Source organism: Aquarana catesbeiana, linkage group LG03 (genome assembly GCF_042186555.1).
Source record: "Aquarana catesbeiana isolate 2022-GZ linkage group LG03, ASM4218655v1, whole genome shotgun sequence".
NCBI lineage: Eukaryota > Metazoa > Chordata > Amphibia > Anura > Ranidae > Aquarana > Aquarana catesbeiana.
The window spans coordinates 13,659,111-13,678,584 of record NC_133326.1 but is presented as its reverse complement, the minus strand read 5'-3'; the positions used below and the strand labels follow the sequence as shown (position 1 = coordinate 13,678,584).

Here is a 19,474-nt window from a genome sequence, read left to right as displayed (position 1 = left end):
GTCACTCTTCCTCCCACTGATCCCCATCGATGGGGGGTCACTCTTCCTCCCACTGACCCCCAACGATGGGGGGGGGGGGCACTCTTCCTCCCACTGACCCCCAACGATGGGGGGGCACTCTTCCACTGACCCCCATCGATGGGGGGGGTCACTCTTCCTCCCACTGATCCCCATCGATGGGGGGTCACTCTTCCTCCCACTGACCCCCAACGATGGGGGGGGGGGGGCACTCTTCCTCCCACTGACCCCAACAATGGGGCATTGTTTACTCCCACTGATGCCGGGACATTTTCTACTCCCAACGGCCACAATCAGGCCCCACTAAAGTCTGAAGGGCAGTAAACTGGCCCTTTTGTTTAGAAAATTTGGAGACCCCTGGACTAGAGGGATCTCTGAGGTCCAAGCTGGACCAATGTAACTATGTAAAAGTATCCACGACTGGAGTTCTACTTTAAGAATTTTTGATAATGACATAACTGAGATTGGGGGGGGGGTTTCTCCCACATTTTTGTCTCCTGTTTATGGATAGGCGTTGTTCTAGCCTGACAATGGCAATTCTCATCAGCTATTCTCCGATAAAGAAAACTGACCCGAACACTCTAATGCTTAATGTACTTCTTAATGGAAGTAAAGAAAACAAACCTCCACCCTTCGTTTCTCGGGTTGTTTTAATAAATCTTCGGATAGAATTGGATAGAAATTCCTGGGCTTGTCCCTATTCTTTATAGAGACGGGTTTGGGCTGTTTGCAATTATTAGAGAAAGACGAGAGAAGAGACTTGATCCTTCATAGCTTGGTGGCCATGAATGACGGACGTAACCCCGACCTCTCCTTCTACATGATTTTTGTTCCATATGGCACTATTGTCTTCCTTTCCTAAATGTTGGAATGTCCAGGACAGCGACGCATGGCGACCGGTCATAGCGGTTCTAAATGTGGTTAGTCCTGTCAATGTAAGAAGGTGCTCCTAACGACAACTCGTTATGTGTATAAGAGACACCTGTCCACAGGATCTTTCTTCCATTTAAACCTCACCATCATGGGCAAGACCAAAGAGCTGTCAAAGGACATCAGGGAGAAGATTGTAGACCTGCACAAGGCTGGAATGGGCTACAAGACCATCAGCAAGAAGCTTAATGAGGAGACCACTGTTGAAGCGATTACCGTATTTATCGGTGTATAACACGCACAGGCATATAACGCGCACATTCATTTTAAGAGGGAAGTTTCAGGAAAAAAAAGTAAATTTTAAATAAGGAACTTTGGAGCAAAATAAGGGTCAGTGCCCATCTGCAGCCTCACCATTGCCATCAATGCAGCCTGATCAATGACGATCTGCAGCCTCACAAGTGCCATCAATGCAGCCTCATCAGTCCACATCAATGCAGCAGCCTCACCATTGCCATCAATGCAGCCTCACCATTGCCATCAGTGCAGCCTGATCGATGCCCATCTGCAGCCTAGAGGGCAAAGGGAGGGGGGCGAGATGAGCGCCGACAGATTAAATACAGTGAGAATCTCCTTTGATAGACAGAACAGTGGTCCAATGGCTGCCCAGGAGACGGGACTTCCTATCATAGAGGCCACCAAGTAAACAGGAGATTCTCACTGTATGTAATCTGACAGCGCTCGTACCGCCCCCCTCCCTGCCCCCTCGGAGGCAGCTAAAATTGAAGTATTGGCGTATAACACGCACGCGCTATTTGCACCTGATTTTCATGGTGAAAAAGTGAGTGTTATACGCCAATAAATACAGTATTTGCAAATGTAAGAAATACAAAATAACCATCAATCGCTCTTGGTCTGGAGCTCCATGCAAGGGTTTGCCCCATGGGGTGAGGATGGTCATGAGAAAAGTGAGGGATCAGCCAAAAACTACACGGGAGGAGCTTGTGAATGATCTCAAGGCAGTTGGGACCACAGTCACCAAACAAACTATCGCTAACACAATACACCGCCATGGATTGAAATCCTACAGCGTCTGCAAGGTCCCCCTCCTCAGGAAGACACATGTAGAGGAACGTCTGAAGTTTGCCAGTGAACATCTAAATGATTCAGAGAAGGATTGGGAGAAAGTTCTGTGGTCAGATGAGACCAAAATCGAGCTCTTTGGCATTAACTCAACTCGCCGTATTTGGAGGAAGAAAAATGCTGACTATGACCCTAAGAACACCATCCCTACAGTCACGCACGGAGGTGGAAACATTATGCTTTGGGGCTGTTTCTCTGCTAAAGGCACAGGCCGACTTTGCCGCATTGAGGAGCCAATGGACAGGACCATGTATTGTAAAATCTTGGATGAGAACCTTCTTCCCTCAGCCAGAACACTGAAGATGGGTCGCGGATGGGTCTTCCAGCATGACAATGCCCCAAAACATACCACCAAGGCAACAAAGGAGTGGCTCAAGAAGAAGCACATTAAGGTCATGGAGTGGCCTAGCCAGTCTCCAGACCTTAATCCTATACAAAATTCATGGAGGGAACTGAAACTTCAAGTTGCCAAGCGGGAGCCAAGAAACCTTAAGGATTTAGAGAAGATCTGTAAAGAAGAGTGGACCAAAATCCCTCCCGAGATGTGTGCAAACCTGGTCACCAACTACAAGCAATGTCTTATCTCTGTGCTGGCCAACAAGGGTTTCATCCACCAAGTACTAAGTCATGTTTTTCTTGGGGACCAAATACTTATTTTACTTGCTGAGCGGCAACTCAATTTATAACATTTGCATTGTGGGGGTTTTTTTTTCTGGATTTTTGGTCTCTATCATTTAAAATACACCTATGATAAAAATGTATGGACCCTTCATTTATTTGTAAGTGGACAAACTTACAATATCTGCAGGGGATCAAATTAATTATTTTACCCACTGTAGTGCTTTGTCCCATCTTCCTAAGTGGCTTAGCCACTGTGTGGTGAAACGCGTTGAGGAGATGGTCTATTTGAGTGGAATCAGTATGGCTGTGACCTATTGTGAATGATCTATTAGGCCTCGTTCCTCGCTGAGTGCAGAGACGTCAGTTTTTTTGCACGCGTGCTGCAAGGACACAACCAAAACCATTGTTCTGTGTGCCCTTTTCACACCGCACCGTGCAGATTTTTTCTGCGCAGGAATCTGCAATGTGTATGCAGTTTTCTGCATGGGAAATCTGCAAGGTTTTCAATTCAGTTCTTATCAGTTTTTTTTTTAATGCATGTATGGTGTGAACGAGCCCTTCATTTGCGTTTTTTTTTTTTTTGTGCGTTTTCCAGAAACGCACTACAGTGCGTTTTTTTTTTTTTTTTTTTTTTTTTTTTTTTTTTTGCGGCACTGCATTTTTTGGAAAGGGTCGGAGACTTTTTTTTTTTTTCCCCAAGGCAGATTGCATTTTGCGTGTAATGACTTGGAAGAATACAGGTTGGAGTGCGGTTCTTATCTGTGTATTTTTCACTTGTCCACCATGTTGTTTTGTAAACGTCCCTTTTTGGTAGACAAATGGTTTATGATGATCACTATTTAGGGCACCATTACCAAGCCTCCATGTTTTAACCCTCTCGTTACCGGCGTGTTTCTCTGTTTCCAAAAAAATGTTGGCAAAAAATGAGGTCGCTTCGAAGCCCCTACATTCCAAATAGGGGTCATTTTGGGGGTGTTTGACCGAACGTAGGATCCTCCATCGTTCCTCTATTGGAAAGCGTCCAGAGTACTGTTGTGTTTGTGAACGATTTGTTCTGGATTTTGCTTTTTTTTTTTTTTTTTTTTTTTTTTTTTTTTTTTTTTGCTTTTATTGTTTTATTTTTTGTTTTGTTTTTTGCATATGGTTCGCTTTTAGGTGGTGCTTCTCCTAGGTCTATCATAGGTACGTGGTGGGTAGGGATGAGCTTCGAGTTCAAGTCAAACTCATGTTCAACTCGAACATCGGCTGTTCGGCAGTTCACCGAACAATTTGGGGTGTTCGCGGCAAATTCGAAAGCCGCGGAGCACCCTTTAAAAGTCTATGGGGGAAATCAAAAGTGCTCATTTTAAAGGCTTATATGCATGCTATTGTCATAAAAAGTGTTTGGGGACCTGGGTCCTGCCCCAGGGGACATGGATCAATGCACATTAAGACTTCTATGTGTATTGTCTGACCAGCAATTCATTAATAGCCGCGAGTAGTTTTAAATGACTTTTTTCCTTTGAAATGTCATTTTGCTGTCAGACTGTTCTAAACACGGGAAACATGCGCCCCTTTTACAGGCATACTATAGACACCCCCCAGGTACGACATTTAAAGGAATATTACACTTTTATTGTTTGACTTTAAGCATTATTAAAATCACTGCTCCTGAAAAAACGGCCGTTTTTAAAACTTTTTTTCCCATTGATCCATGTCCCCTGGGGCAGGACCCAGGTCCCCAAACACTTTTTATAACAATAACTTGCATATAAGCCTTTAAAATTAGCACTTTTGATTATTCATATTCGTGTCCCATAGACTTTAACGATGTTCGCGTGTTCGAACAAATTTTTTGCCTGTTCGCATGTTCTGGTGCGAACCGAACCGGGGGGTGTTCGGCTGGCTCATCCCTAGTGGTGGGCAGGTTAGAGAGTTCGCAGCGAGGCTGCGTTCCAAAGACAGGCGCTTGGTATCTGTTGTTTCGGAATTTGCGAAGCCTGAGAAACAGGAAGCCCATTGTCCTGCTAAGTGAAGGAAAGGTCCCCAGTCGGCAGCAACAAATTTTTATAGCCTCTTTTTCTGTAGCATTAAATCTCCAAGTGGGACAACTATAAATATATCGCGTTCGGTTTAGCCAGGCCTTAAAGGGGAACGTCACTCGCCCCCTCTGTGTGTTTTTTTTTTTTTGTTTTTTATTATTTTTTAGTTGTGTGGGTATGTATGTGTATGTATGTATGTATGTGTGTGTGTATATATATATATATATATATATATATATATATATATATATATATATATATATATATATATATATATATATATATATATATATATATATATATATATATATATATATTTTTTTTTTTCTTTTTTTTAAATCAACACTTGTCTGTCATGCAGAGTTCTCCTCGATTCAGAAACTCTCCTGCCCAACCAGCCTTGTCATCCAGCAATGCGCTGATCGGGTGCCGCGACCCGAGTCCCGTGCTGACATGTTGGTTCTCCTCCTGCCATTAAAAGCTGGCTGCCTCGTCTGGGTTTAGAAAGCTGGCCATTGGCCGCTGTGAGTCTCTACTTCTGCGGCTTCCTGGGACATGTGATGTGGTATCCCAGAAGGCGAAAGAAGCAGGGATCATTCTTGCCTAGGTGAAAATTGCGGTTGTGGGGCAGCGCGAGGTGCACAAAATCGGTATAAAAAAAAATCCTGTTAAAATATGACCATTTATATTGTGGAAGGGGCAAGGAGTGCAGGGACCTATGGAGGATCTGGGGGCGAAGGTCTGCTTTAAGTTCACCTTTTTTTTTTTTTTTTTCTTTGAGGGAGAGTTTAAAGGGATTGTATACCCTTCCATATACTCCGTGAAGTTACTGGTCTCCTACATACCTTGTACATGTTTATCTGCAGTCATCTCTTCTCTACAGCTGTTCAAAGTGCAGAATTTATAAAGCTTGTCTGAGCTTTCAGAAAGCAGGGGGGCAGGGGACTGAAGTTGCACTCTGCTGCCTCCTTCCTCCACACAGCTCTAAGTAACAGCGCTGAGGCTGTCACTCACAGGCTGTGTGCTGTAGGTCCCTCCCCTGTCAACTTTTTGTTTTTCTCTTGGTGTCAGGAAAACTTGTCAGAAGTGACTCGTGCTGATAGCAGAGGAAGGAGGCAGCAGACGGAAGTTACACTTAGTACTCTGGATTTAGACAAGTACACACTATAGAGGGATATGCTTTGTTCATATTTCATGTCTGAAATTTACAACCGCTTTATTAAAAAGGGAAAAGTAAGACCGCCTCATATAGGCTGTAACTGGTGGGTGGAGTTGGGAACTCCAGTGTAGAGGAGTGACTGCTCGAGACCCACTAAAGGTACACTTTCACCCAGAACTGAATTTTTTTTTTTTTTTGGTGGGTTGAACCTGTAAAGATCATGCACTGTGCTTTGGTGGAGTAAGTTAGTGTGTGATGTCACTAGGTCCTAATAAACTGGTAGGTAGGCTTAGATATGCTGGTTCAGCCTACTCAATAACTGCCCTGGTGCATTTAGGTATTTGGTTCATTATAATGGCTTATTCTACTTTTTGCTAAAAAAAACAAAAAAAAAAAACAAAACAACAAATACACCTATGCTAGAACCTTTTTTTTTTCCCATTTGAGTCTGCAAAGCATTTTGACCGTAATCAGTGGATCACAGGTGCAGTCCTCTTGTTCCTGAAGACTCTGACTTTCACCTACATGGCTGGAGGAAGTATCAATGGACTGTGAGTTTGGTGACGTCATCACGCTTGTGCTCCATTCAGCCTCTTTCCCATGCTGGCCAGTGGGGCTTCTGGGGTCTTTTTTTTGTTTGTTTTGTTTTAACAACTCTTACAACTCTGACGCATGCACATGCTTATTTGAAATTTTGACAGGAGCTATTGGCTGGAGAAGGACCCCAAAATCCTGAAAGTTTGGGGTGGCTTGGCAGTGGGGAACAATCAACACCAACCATGTTGCGTCCTCAATATGAGGTCTGTAATGAAAGTAATGCAAAGTGGGCATAACTTTGTCATTAGCTTACATAGGTCTTTTGAATTTCATGCGTTGGTGAAGTAACTCTCCCTCATAGTAATTCTTCTTCTTCCTTCCTTCTTTTTCCTTCCACCTTTTTGATTTTCTTCCTTTTTTTTTTTTTTTTTTCTTGCTTCTTGTTTCTCTTCTACTACTTCCTCTTCTTCTTCAGATTCTAAGTAAAGCAATGTGTTGTCATTGAGTTCTTGATGGAGGGGTGCAGGCTGTCTGACGTTTACAGAAAGAAGGCTACAGAATGTTTGTGAAGAGGTCTTCTCATTGGTGACTCTTCTCAATGGTGTCATCTCCATAAACATTCTGTAGCCTTCTCTGGATGTCGAACAGCCTGCACCCCTCCTTCATCAAGAACTCAATGACAACACATTGCTTCTGCTTGGAATCCATTATTTACCTGCAATAAAGAAGAGGAGTTGCTGTAGAGCACAGGTGCCAAACACTAGGCCCGCGGGCCAAATCCAGGCCTTGCTAAGTGGCCCACACAGCGGCCTCCGGCCGACACCTGTTGGTTTTTCTTGCTGCCAAGTCTCCCAAGAGTAAACATCCTCCCCCTCAGTCCCGCAAACAGCGCTGCCTTGTGTCAGCGCATGCGCGGCCAGTCGGTCTCTAAGGAGACGAGAATAAACCTCTGTTGCTCGATTTCCTCTTCAGCGGCACTGGCCTTTTGTAAGATGAGTGCATGCGCGGCCCGTCAGTCTCCAAGGGGACAAGAATAAACCTCTCCTGCGCTCTTTCTCTCCCTCCTCCTCAGTCCCTTCAGCAGCGCCGGCTTTTTGTGAGCTGAGCCCGACTGACAGCTATGCCGGGCTGGCCAGCTATGTGTTTTTTTTTTTTTTTTTTTTCTTTTGGTGTTTTTTTTTTCAGCGGGCTGAATCTTGAGGACGGGCTTTTTGAGGGCTATGGAGGAAGATGTGTGTAGAGGTGGTGGGATGGGAGGAATTTGGTTGCAGAGGTCAGAACCCAGAAGAAGGGGTGGAAATGAGATGTTGCACACTGTGCATAGCACGCTCCTGAACCCGGCACTCTGTACGCAGCGTGCTCCTGAACCCGGCACTCTGTACGCAGCGTGCTCCTGAACCCGGCACTCTGTACGCAGCGTGCTCCTGAACCCGGCACTCTGTACGCAGCGTGCTCCTGAACCCGGCACTCTGTACGCAGCGTGCTCCTGAACCCGGCACTCTGTACGCAGCGTGCTCCTGAACCCGGCACTCTGTACGCAGCGTGCTCCTGAACCCGGCACTCTGTACGCAGCGTGCTCCTGAACCCGGCACTCTGTACGCAGCGTGCTCCTGAACCCGGCACTCTGTACGCAGCGTGCTCCTGAACCCGGCACTCTGTACGCAGCGTGCTCCTGAACCCGGCACTCTGTACGCAGCGTGCTCCTGAACCCGGCACTCTGTACGCAGCGTGCTCCTGAACCCGGCACTCTGTACGCAGCGTGCTCCTGAACCCGGCACTCTGTACGCAGCGTGCTCCTGAACCCGGCACTCTGTACGCAGCGTGCTCCTGAACCCGGCACTCTGTACGCAGCGTGCTCCTGAACCCGGCACTCTGTACGCAGCGCGCTCCTGAACCCGGCACTCTGTACGCAGCGCGCTCCTGAACCTTGCCTTCTGTACGCAGCGCGCTCCTGAACCTTGCCTTCTGTACGCAGCGCGCTCCTGAACCTTGCCTTCTGTACGCAGCGCGCTCCTGAACCTTGCCTTCTGTACGCAGCGCGCTCCTGAACCTTGCCTTCTGTACGCAGCGCGCTCCTGAACCTTGCCTTCTGTACGCAGCGCGCTCCTGAACCTTGCCTTCTGTACGCAGCGCGCTCCTGAACCTTGCCTTCTGTACGCAGCGCGCTCCTGAACCCTGCCCTCTGTACGCAGCGCGCTCCTGAACCCGGCACTCTGTACGCCGCGCGCCCCTGATCCCGGCCCTCTGTGCGCCCCTGATCCCGGCCCTCTGTGCGCCCCTGATCCCGGCCCTCTGTGCGCCCCTGAACCCGGCCCTCTGTGCGCCGCGCGCCCCTGAACCCGGCCCTCTGTGCGCCGCGCGCCCCTGAACCCGGCCCTCTGTGCGCCGCGCGCCCCTGAACCCGGCCCTCTGTACGCCGCGCGCCCCTGAACCCGGCCCTCTGTACGCCGCGCGCCCCTGAACCCGGCCCTCTGTACGCCGCGCGCCCCTGAACCCGGCCCTCTGTACGCCGCGCGCCCCTGAACCCGGCCCTCTGTACGCCGCGCGCCCCTGAACCCGGCCCTCTGTACGCCGCGCGCCCCTGAACCTGGCCCTCTGTACGCCGCGCGCCCCTGAACCCGGCCCTCTGTACGCCGCGCGCCCCTAGAGTAAATGTATAGTCCTACAGATACAATACTTTGAGGGCAACCGTACTGCTGATGCGCCCCCAAACTCCCCCCCCCCCAATTAATTTGATTTTGACACCCCTGCTTTAGAGGAAGAGTTAATCTACCAACATGTGACATTTGAACAACTTTTGGAAGTTAATAAAGTTATTCCCACTTTTGCATTACTTTTGGTACAGCCCTCGTATACCATGAAGCCTGGTCTAAATGGTGGACTTCTCTTTTACATGAAGCTGCTGCTGTTCCCCCCTTCTGCATATACTTTGACCTCCTTCCCCGCTGATGGTATTTCCTTACCCCGGTGATCACACATCTCTGATTTTTCTTGGTTTTTCTGGCCCTCACCATTCCCCGCTCTGTGCCGCTCCCCCACCCAAATTCCTCCTCTTGGCTTCAGTTAAATTCCTCTGTTTTGCTTTTCCTTACTCCATTGATGTCCTCCTCCCTCCTATACATTCCTCCGCATCCCCCCCCCCCCCCAGATCTGTCTATCCCGACTCCTGGAGAAGAAGGGCCCGGCTTGGCACGCGCAGGATATGAGAGTAGCCAGTTCCTTCACACTGCTGGGCTTATGCTGAGGATGAGGCTGCTGCGGGATGTTTATTTGAGGGCAGGGTAACCTCAGGCAAACATCCTGCTTTTATCCTTCTTCTAAACCCAAACCTCTGCCCAGAGGAGACCACAAAATCCTGACCGATCCGGGAGGAGAGAGCGCCGCTGGGGCTTCTGCATGGCTGGGGCTGCCTGCATGGAGCTTGTGTGTGTGAATGATGCATAAACAACATATATAATAACATAAAAAACCAAAACAACATTGTACAAGACATACAGTACATCCGGAAAGTATTCACAGCGCTTCACTTTTTCCACATTTTGTTATGTTACAGCCTTAGTCCAAAATTAATTCAATTCTTTATTTTCCTCAAAATTCTACAAATAATACCCCATAATGACAACGTGAAAGACGTTTGTTTGAAATCCTATGCAATTTTATAAAAAAAAAAAAAAAAAAAACCATGTACAGAAGTATTCACAGCCTTTGCCATGACACTCAACATTGAGCTCAGGTGCCTCCTGTTTCCACTGATCATCCTTGAGATGTTTCTACAACGTGATTGGAGTCCACCTGTGGTAAATTCAGTTGATTGGACATGATTTGGAAAGGCACACACCTGTCTATAGAAGGTCCCACAGATAACGGTGCATGTCAGAGCACAAACCAAGCCATGAAGTCCAAGGAATTGTCTGTAGACCTCAGAGACAGGATTGTATGGAGGCACAGATCTGGGGAAGGGTACAGAAAGATTTCTGCAGCATTGAAGGTCCCAATGAGCACAGTGGCCTCCATCATCAGTAAATGGAGGGAGTTTGAAGCTACCAGGACTCTTCCTAGAGCAGGCCGCTCGGCCAAAATGAGCGATCGGGGCAGAAGGTCCTTAGTCAGGGGACCAAAAACCCGATGGTCACTCTGACAGAACTCAAGTGTTTCTCTGTGGAGAGAGGAGAACCTTCCAGAAGAATAAGGACCTGGTAAATTCATGTGGTATGTGGTAAACTCAGTTGATTGGACATGATTTGGAAAGGCACACACATGTCTATAGAAAGTCCCACAGATAACAGTGCATGTCAGAGCACAAACCAAGCCATGAAGTCCAAGGAATTGTCTGTAGACCTCCGAGACAGGATTGTATGGAGGCACAGATCTGGGGAAGGGTACAGAAAAATTTCTGCAGCATTGAAGGTCCCAATGAGCACAGTGGCCTCCATCATCCGTAAATGGAGGGAGTTTGGAGCCACCAGGATTCTTCCTAGAGCGAGCCGCTCGGCCAAAATGAGCGATTGGGGGAGAAGGGCCTTAGTCAGGGAGGTGAGCAAGAACCCCGATGGTCACTCTGACAGAACTCCAGCGTTTCTCTGTGGAGAGAGGAGAACCTTCCAGAAGAACAACCATCTCTGCAGCACTCCACCAATCAGTCCTGTATGGTAGAGTGGCCAGACAGAAGCCGCTCCCCAGTAAAAGGCACATGACAGCCCGCCTGGAGTTTGCCAAAAGTCATCTAAAGGACTCTCTGACCATGAGGAACAAAATTCTCTGGTCTGATGAAAGAAAGATTGAATTATTTGGCCTGAATGGCAAGCATCATGTCTGGAGGAAACCAGGCACAACTTATCACCTGACCAACTTATCCCTACAGTGAAGCATGGTGGTGGCATGGATGGAGGGAGAGATGAATGCACCAGAATTGAGGGGAGAGAAGAGCTGCAGATGTGTACAGCGCTGGATTGAATAAAGGGCTCAGGTATGTAAAAAGGGGGGGGGGGGGGGGGGGCGTGAGGGACCAATATTTTTTTAAATTTATGCAAGGAATGCATTAAGGTAAACAAACAAATTATTTAGGCTTTAGAACCACTTTACATTTTGACTTGTGCATTTGAACTAGTCATTAGGCACTGTTGCCTATAAACGCCCAATCATACCCCAGACTTTGTATCAATGAGCCCACTAAAGATAAACGCCCATATTTCCGTTGGAGTGTCAACCAAAGCAGATACCGGAGCAGCGAGATCGTAGCTTGTATATACCGTACACCACAATCATCCCAGAGTGTCGTCATTTCAGCTTGGCTTTGTGGTGTCATTAGGACATATAAACAGCAATGTATACATTTTGAGATTGCCCTGAATGTTCAAATACCATTCCTCCCCGCTGCGGTTCCACCCGCCGACCGCGACATAACTACAGAACAACCGCTGTGTATCATTGCAGAGTCTTGTATGGAAGGAAGGTGACGTCACCCACTTTACACTCATCTTTTATGTATATTTAAAATGACATTAAAAGTCTTATACTGTATATTCCTAATGCCGGCCCATACACAGTTTAAAGGGGAATATCGGTAATGATCGTTTTGCATCTGAAGTGCTCACAGATTTTAATGCATTTCCTTTAACCATTTCGCCTCTTACACCAAATTATTGCCAAACAAACAGGTCCTTAGACAATAAAATAAAATGCACTTTTTTTCTTTTTTTTTTTTTTTTGAGCAGTGTTCGTATAAAAATAGTGTTGCTGCAGATAAAAAAGTGGACATTTTATTCTGTAATTTGTCCTAATTTAAAGTGAAATTCATATTCTGGTCCAAAGCGTTGCAAAGTTTATTACAAATGAAATCTATTTTTTTTTTTTTTTGTTTTGTTAAATTTTATCCTTTTTTTTTTTTTTTATGGGAAATGTGTAAATATATGTTAAATGTGTAAAAATATAAACAAAGAGAGACAAAAAAGGTTTATATATTATTTATATTGATGGTTAATAAAATAGAAGCAAAAGAAAAATCAGCAGCCAAAAAAACAGTTGAAAAGAGAAGGAGACTAAGGAGTTAATTAGGCACTGATTAGAGTAAAAAAATTGTATTAAAAAAATAAAATTCCTTGTCAGGTTGCTTTAACTGACAGACATCATCTGCAGATCAAAGTTCATCCTTTTTGATCTGCAGATGAATGAACAGAAAGATACAAAAGTAACAGCATGTTACATTGTATCTTTGTATTATGTCAGGAGCAGTGTTTATAAACACTGTCAGACTACTTTTTTGACAGCTAGAGCTGCCAACTTCTTCTCTGAGTATGCAGTAATGTTGGCTGTGATTAATCACAGCCGACAATTGTTGTATTCCGGGGGAGGGGGTGTCCCAGAAGTAGGGCAGAGAGACCAGACGCGCACGCATCCTGTGTACAATGATGATGTTTTTTTGGCCATGTGTAGCACGCCCAAAGTCTGTAACTAGTGAAGAAAAAGAACAATTGGATTCGTTCACATTTGCAATTGCCCGCTGGAGACTTATGCCGCGTACATACGATCGGATTTTCCGACGGGAAATGTTGGATGTCAGGCTATTGGCGGAAAATCCGACCGTGTGTACGCTCCATCAGACAATTGTTGTCGGGCTTTCCGCCAACAAATGTTGGCTAGCATGTTCTCCAAATTTTCCACCAACAAAGGTCTGTTGGACTTTCCGATCGTGTGTACACAAGTCCAAAGTACAAACACGCATGCTCGGAATTGAGGACGAGCCGGAAGCGCTCGGTCTTGTAAAACTAGCGTAATGGAGATATCCCGTTCGTAATTTTTGGCCATTTGTGTGACCGCGTGTATGCAAGACAAGTTTGAGCCAACGCCCTTCGGACAAAATTCTGCGGTTTTGTTGCCGGAAAGTCCGAACCTGTGTACGCGGCATTGGAAGGCAATGGGAGCCTGACCGCAACGACAGCCATTCGCATGTTCTCGTCTATCTGCAGATGGTCGACCTTGGGTGGATACAGACGCAAGGCTTTTAATGGGGCTTGCTGCCCGCAGCTAATCGCAGGGAACCCTTGCTGAGTCCTCCTGCGAGGAATTCCATTTCCAAACACTCTTATGCGCAAGTGAGAAAGCTGCCCATAGACGGATCGACGTTCAGCAGGGACAGGCCAAATTTCAATCCATGAATGGGAACTGCGAATCTACTGATCGACTTCTGTACAGCCGCCGTGCTGGAAAATTTACTTTCGATCAGCGCTGCAGGCTATAGCAGGCAGCACTGATCAATGTATTCTGATGGCAGGGAAGTCTCCCCGCTGTCAGAATACAAAGACCGAATGGGGAGGATTTGGTGGGGGGGGAATTGGGTCAGTTTTTTTTTCATTCAACCCGCTGGTGGCCACTGCTCCCCTCGTTTTCTTGTCCTGTGGTCACAAGGACAGGAAGGGTAAGGTCAACGATAGAACTCAGCCAGAGGGTTTATCCTCCCCCATTCAATCTAAAACTGCAAAAAAACAAAATTTGCCTACAGTCTGGCTTTACAGTATAACTTGTTTGATTAAAATATTGATCTGTGTTGTCCTACAAGTCAACAAAGCTCAATGCATCTGAAGCCCCTATGTCAGTCAGTACAATGCATGCTGGTCAATGAGCTCCTAAACATGTACTCATAGAGGAGCCCTGTATGGCTCTGGCCCCCTTAAGTCTGTATTAAAAAAAAAAAAAAAAAATTTTTTGGCCTGGCCCCTTTTTGTAAAAACGGCAGCGAGACCGGAAAGATTTAGGATGTGCTCACTCTACGGGAGCCATCCTCATAGATTCCTTTGATGTCCTCTCCAAGCTGCCGTCACAGACTTTCCACTGAGTGCAGAAACAGCCTGGCATGACGTCTGACGCCTGGCATCATCTGCTCAAATGGGCCCGTCCTGAGGGCCCGGGGGTGTGGTGCAGAGGGAGAAGATTCATAGACAACATTGGTGTGGAGTGGAAGCGTCTCTAACCCATTGGCATTTACTAAATCCCATGAGAAAAAAAGTGCAAGTAGAATAAAAGGCCTGTGCAGCTTGATAGTCTTAAAGGGTACTATGTTCGAGTGTTTTCTTCATTTACGTAGGAGGGAATGGAAAACAAATATACAAAAAAAAAAAAATATATATATATAATTTATTTATTTACACACTATGTTGTCAAAAGTATTGGGACGCCCACCTTTACACACACATGAACTGTAATGGCATCCCAGTCTTAGTCCGTAGGGTTCAATATTGGGTTGGCTCCGCCCTTTGCAGCTATAACAGCTTCAACTCTTCTGGGAAGGCCGTCCACAAGGTTTAGGAGGGTGTCTATGGGAATGTTTGACCGTTCTTCCAGAAGCGCATTTCTGAGGTCAGGCACTGATGTTGGACGAGAAGGCCTGGCTCGCAGAAGTCCCTGCTCTCATCCATGTCTTTATGGACCTTTTTTTGTGCACTGGTCCAAATCATTTGGTGGAGGGGGGATTATGGTGTGGGGGGGTTGTTTTTCAGGGGTTGGCGCTTGGCCCCTTAGTTCCAGTGAAGGGAACTCTTAAGGTGTCGGCATACCAAGACATTTTTTGGACAAAGTCATGCTCCCAACTTTGTGGGAACAGTTTGGGGATGGCCCCTTCTTGTTCCCAGCATCAGTGAGTATAAACATGGCCTCAGGGTTGGTGGTCAGGAGGAGTAGTGCCCCATCATTGGTATTAGTGAGAGGAATAGTACCCCTTCATTGGTATTAGTGGAATAGTGCCCCCTTGTTGGGGTCATTGGGAGGAAAAAGGACCCATTTTTGGTATCGGTGGGAGGAATAGTGTCCCATCATTAATACCAGTGGAAGGAATAGTTCCCCATCTTTGGCATCTGTTGGAGACATAGTGGCCTGTCATTGGTACCAGTAGAAGAAATTGTGCCCCATCATTGGTATCAGAGGGAGGAATAGTGCCCCATCATTGGTGTCAGTGGGAGGAATAGTGCCCCATCATTGGTGTCAGTGGGAGGAATAGCGCCCCATCATTGGTGTCAGTGGGAGGAATAGTGCCCCATCATTGGTGTCAGTGGGAGGAATAGTGCCCCATCATTGGTATCAGTGGGAGGAATAGTGCCCCATCATTGGTGTCAGTGGGAGGAATAGTGCCCCATCATTGGTGTCAGTGGGAGGAATAGTGCCCCATCATTGGCGCCAGTAAGAGGAATGGTACACATTCATTGGTATCAGTGGGAGGAATAGTGCCCCATCATTGGTGTCAGTGGGAGGAATATTGCCCCATCATTGGTGTCAGTGGGAGGCATAGTACCCCACTGTTATCAGTGGAAGGAATGGTATCCCATCATTGGTGCCAGTGGGAGGAATAGTACACCTTCATTGGTATCCGTGGAAGAAATGGTGCCCCCTTGTTGATGTCAGTGGGAGGAATAGTGCCTCATATCATTAATAGGAATAGTTCCCCAAAGGGCCAGATAAAGGCTAGCAAATGGGCCACATCTGGCCCTCAGGCAGCAGTTTGCAGACTCCTGTTCTAGAGGAACATAGTACATTACAGGAGTGAAGACCAATTCGGGGTTCAGTTGGTAGACTAAACATTTACCTATAGTCATCAAAGTGTATATGAGCAGCTCCATTTTTCTATACAAGTTTTACTTTGTCTTTTTATAACTAATTTCTTGATGGTTAATTTTTTTCTGTTTTCTAGCACAAATCAGCATGATGTCCAGATATTCATGTGAAATAATTTTGTTTCTTTTTGTGTCAACAGACACCAGCCTGTCCTTGGACTCAAGCAAGCAGGGCCACTGGTGCAGCGTGGCCTACTGGGAGCACAGGACCCGCGTTGGTCGCCTCTATGCCGTGTGCCAGCCATCAGTCAGCATTTTCTATGACCTACCTCAAGGGAGTGGCTTCTGCCTGGGCCAGCTGAGTCTGGAGAACCGGAGTGAGGCCGCGGTCAGGACACGAAGCAAGATTGGACTTGGCATTGTGCTAAGCAAGGAGCCGGATGGGGTGTGGGCTTACAACCGCAGCGACCATCCCATCTTCGTGAACTCCCCGACGTTGGACGGCCCCACCTGCCGCTCGCTTGTCGTACGAAAGGTGATGCCCGGCTACTCTCTGAAAGTTTTTGACTTTAAAAAGTCGTGCATCCTGCAGCACCTCCCGGCCCACCCGGAATACACAGATGGACCTTATGATCCCCACAGCATACGCATCAGTTTTGCCAAGGGTTGGGGACCTTGCTACTCAAGACAGATGATCACTTCCTGCCCTTGCTGGCTGGAGGTCTTACTTGGACGATAGCAGCCGGCCTTTCTAACCCCGTTCCCCGTCAACTGATCTATAAATATAGAAGGATGTGTACCACTCTGAGCAGACACATGAGGTGGTAAGGTCCCTTGGTGAAGCCCCTTTTCTGCAAGAGAGGCATGTGTTGCCACAGATTGGCATTGTCCACCTCCATGCCCTAGGAAGGGGTTTCCAGCAGCAGTGTATACCAGGGGTCTCCAAACTTTCTAAGCAAAGGACTGGTTTACTCTCCTTTTTAGACTTTATGGTGGCTGGATTGTGGCCAGTGAGGGTAGAAAATACCCTGGCATCAATGGGGGGTAATCAATGGTCAGTGGGAGTAAATCGATTACATAGCAGCTGTGGTCGATAGGAGGAGGAATAGCGTCCCATCATTGGTATAAGTGAGTCAAGTAGTAACCCATCATTTATGTCAGTGGGAGGAATAGTGCCCCATCATTGGCATTAGTGGGAGGAATAATGACCCATTTTTGGTGTCCGTGGAAGGAATAGTGCCCCATCATTGGTATCAGCAGGAGGAATGGTGCCATATCATTGGTATCAATGAGAGGAATGGTGCCCCATCATTGGTATCAGCAGGAGGAATGGTGCCCCATCATTGGTATCAGTGGGAAGAATAATGCCCCTTTATTGGTATCAGTGGGGAAAATTAATAATAGTGTCCCATCATTGGTATCTGTGGGGAGGAATGGTGCCCCATCATTAGAATCAATGAGAGGAATGGTGCCCCATCATTGGTATGAATGAGGGGAATGGTGCCCCATCATTGGTATGAATGAGGGGAATGGTGCCCCATCATTGGTATCGAATGAGGGGAATGGTGCCCCATCATTGGTATCAATGAGGGGAATGGTGCCCCATCATTGGTATCAAAGAGGGGAATGGTGCCCCATCATTGGTATCAAAGAGGGGAATGGTGCCCCATCATTGGTATCAAAGAGGGGAATGGTGCCCCATCATTGGTATCAAAGAGGGGAATGGTGCCCCATCATTGGTATCAAAGAGGGGAATGGTGCCCCATCATTGGTATCAAAGAGGGGAATGGTGCCCCATCATTGGTATCAAAGAGGGGAATGGTGCCCCATCATTGGTATCAAAGAGGGGAATGGTGCCCCATCATTGGTATCAAAGAGGGGAATGGTGCCCCATCATTGGTATCGGTGGGGGGAATGGTGCCCCATCATTGGTATCAAAGAGGGGAATGGTGCCCCATCATTGGTATCGGTGGGGGGAATGGTGCCCCATCATTGGTATCGGTGGGAGGAATGGTGCCCCATCATTGGTATCGGTGGGAGGAATGGTGCCCCATCATTGGTATCGGTGGGAGGAATGGTGCCCCATCATTGGTATCGGTGGGAGGAATGGTGCCCCATCATTGGTATCGGTGGGAGGAATGGTGCCCCATCATTGGTATCGGTGGGAGGAATGGTGCCCCATCATTGGTATCGGTGGGAGGAATGGTGCCCCATCATTGGTATCGGTGGGAGGAATGGTGCCCCATCATTGGTATCGGTGGGAGGAATGGTGCCCCATCATTGGTATCGGTGGGAGGAATGGTGCCCCATCATTGGTATCGGTGGGAGGAATGGTGCCCCATCATTGGTATCGGTGGGAGGAATGGTGCCCCATCATTGGTATCGGTGGGAGGAATGGTGCCCCATCATTGGTATCGGTGGGAGGAATGGTGCCCCATCATTGGTATCGGTGGGAGGAATGGTGCCCCATCATTGGTATCGGTGGGAGGAATGGTGCCCCATCATTGGTATCGGTGGGAGGAATGGTGCCCTATCATTGATATTGGTGGAAAGAATAGTGCCCCATCGCTGGTATCAGTGGGATGAATAATGCCTGTTTATTGGTATCAGTGGGGAGAAATAATAATAGTGCCCCATCATTGGTGTCAGTGGGATGAATAGTGCCCCAAATGTCTGGATAAAGAGCCACCGTTTGGAGACCAGAGGTATATACTGTGAAACCTGTGTGAACACTAGGGGGAGCCGTTGCCTCCTCTGTCACCCTCGTGTCACCATACTCATGGCTGTAGCTGTCCATTTTATCCTGCAGTGAGATTTTAATATTTTTGCATATTTTAATACCACAACTGATCACCAGAATCCAGCCTACGGTGCTGCGCAGCTACCCCACGGGGTTATAAAAAATAATAAATAAACCTATGCTCACGAAATGGATTTCCATAAATTTCACATGACAAAAAAAACATTACAGGTGCCATATTGGATAACCTCTTTTTTTTTTTTTTTTGCTGCAGGGGCCTGGACTGGGCTCCTTGCTTTGATTTTATTCCACTTTGCGAGGTTCTCCAGGTCCCCGCCATAGAAAAAAAGTCATGTTACCACAATTCACTGCCCACCCCATATTCTCCCCTCCCCCACACACAAAATCTTTATTGAGAAATCCCGAACACCCACCCATCACAGAAAGGACTCAAAGACCACACCCTAGATTTAATATAAAATGTTTATATTATTATATTGAAATATATATTATACTTGTAAATACGGAGTCATTTTTACAATGTCATTATTTATGTATGGTGCAATGTGTATATGACCTTCAATACAAATAAAATGCACTTTGGCTTTTACAGTTCTTCCCGCACAGAATCAATAAATGATCTCAATCAGTATAGTGGAAGGTCCATACTTCTGTCTGTGTATGATTAGGGCACCCAGGATTACTCAACATTTTTTCTATTTAAAAAAAAAAAATGGAAATCTTAAAGAGTAACGAAAGTAAAAAAAAAGAAACATTGTGCAAAGGTTCCAATTGTTTCATAAATTGTAACAGGGGGAGAGGTATG

General features: G+C 46.8%; 1 protein-coding gene across 1 annotated transcript in view; it reads left to right on the top strand.

Annotated features, from left to right (window-relative positions):
- Positions 1–19,258, top strand: part of SMAD6 (SMAD family member 6) — a 78,700-nt gene extending 59,442 nt beyond the window's left edge. Inside the window, exon 4 of the mRNA XM_073618293.1 lies at positions 16,109–19,258. Within this exon, the coding sequence (XP_073474394.1) occupies positions 16,109–16,647 (539 nt within the window). The 3' untranslated portion in view covers positions 16,648–19,258. The remainder of the gene's footprint in view (positions 1–16,108) is intronic.
- The last annotated feature ends 216 nt before the right edge of the window (positions 19,259–19,474 follow it).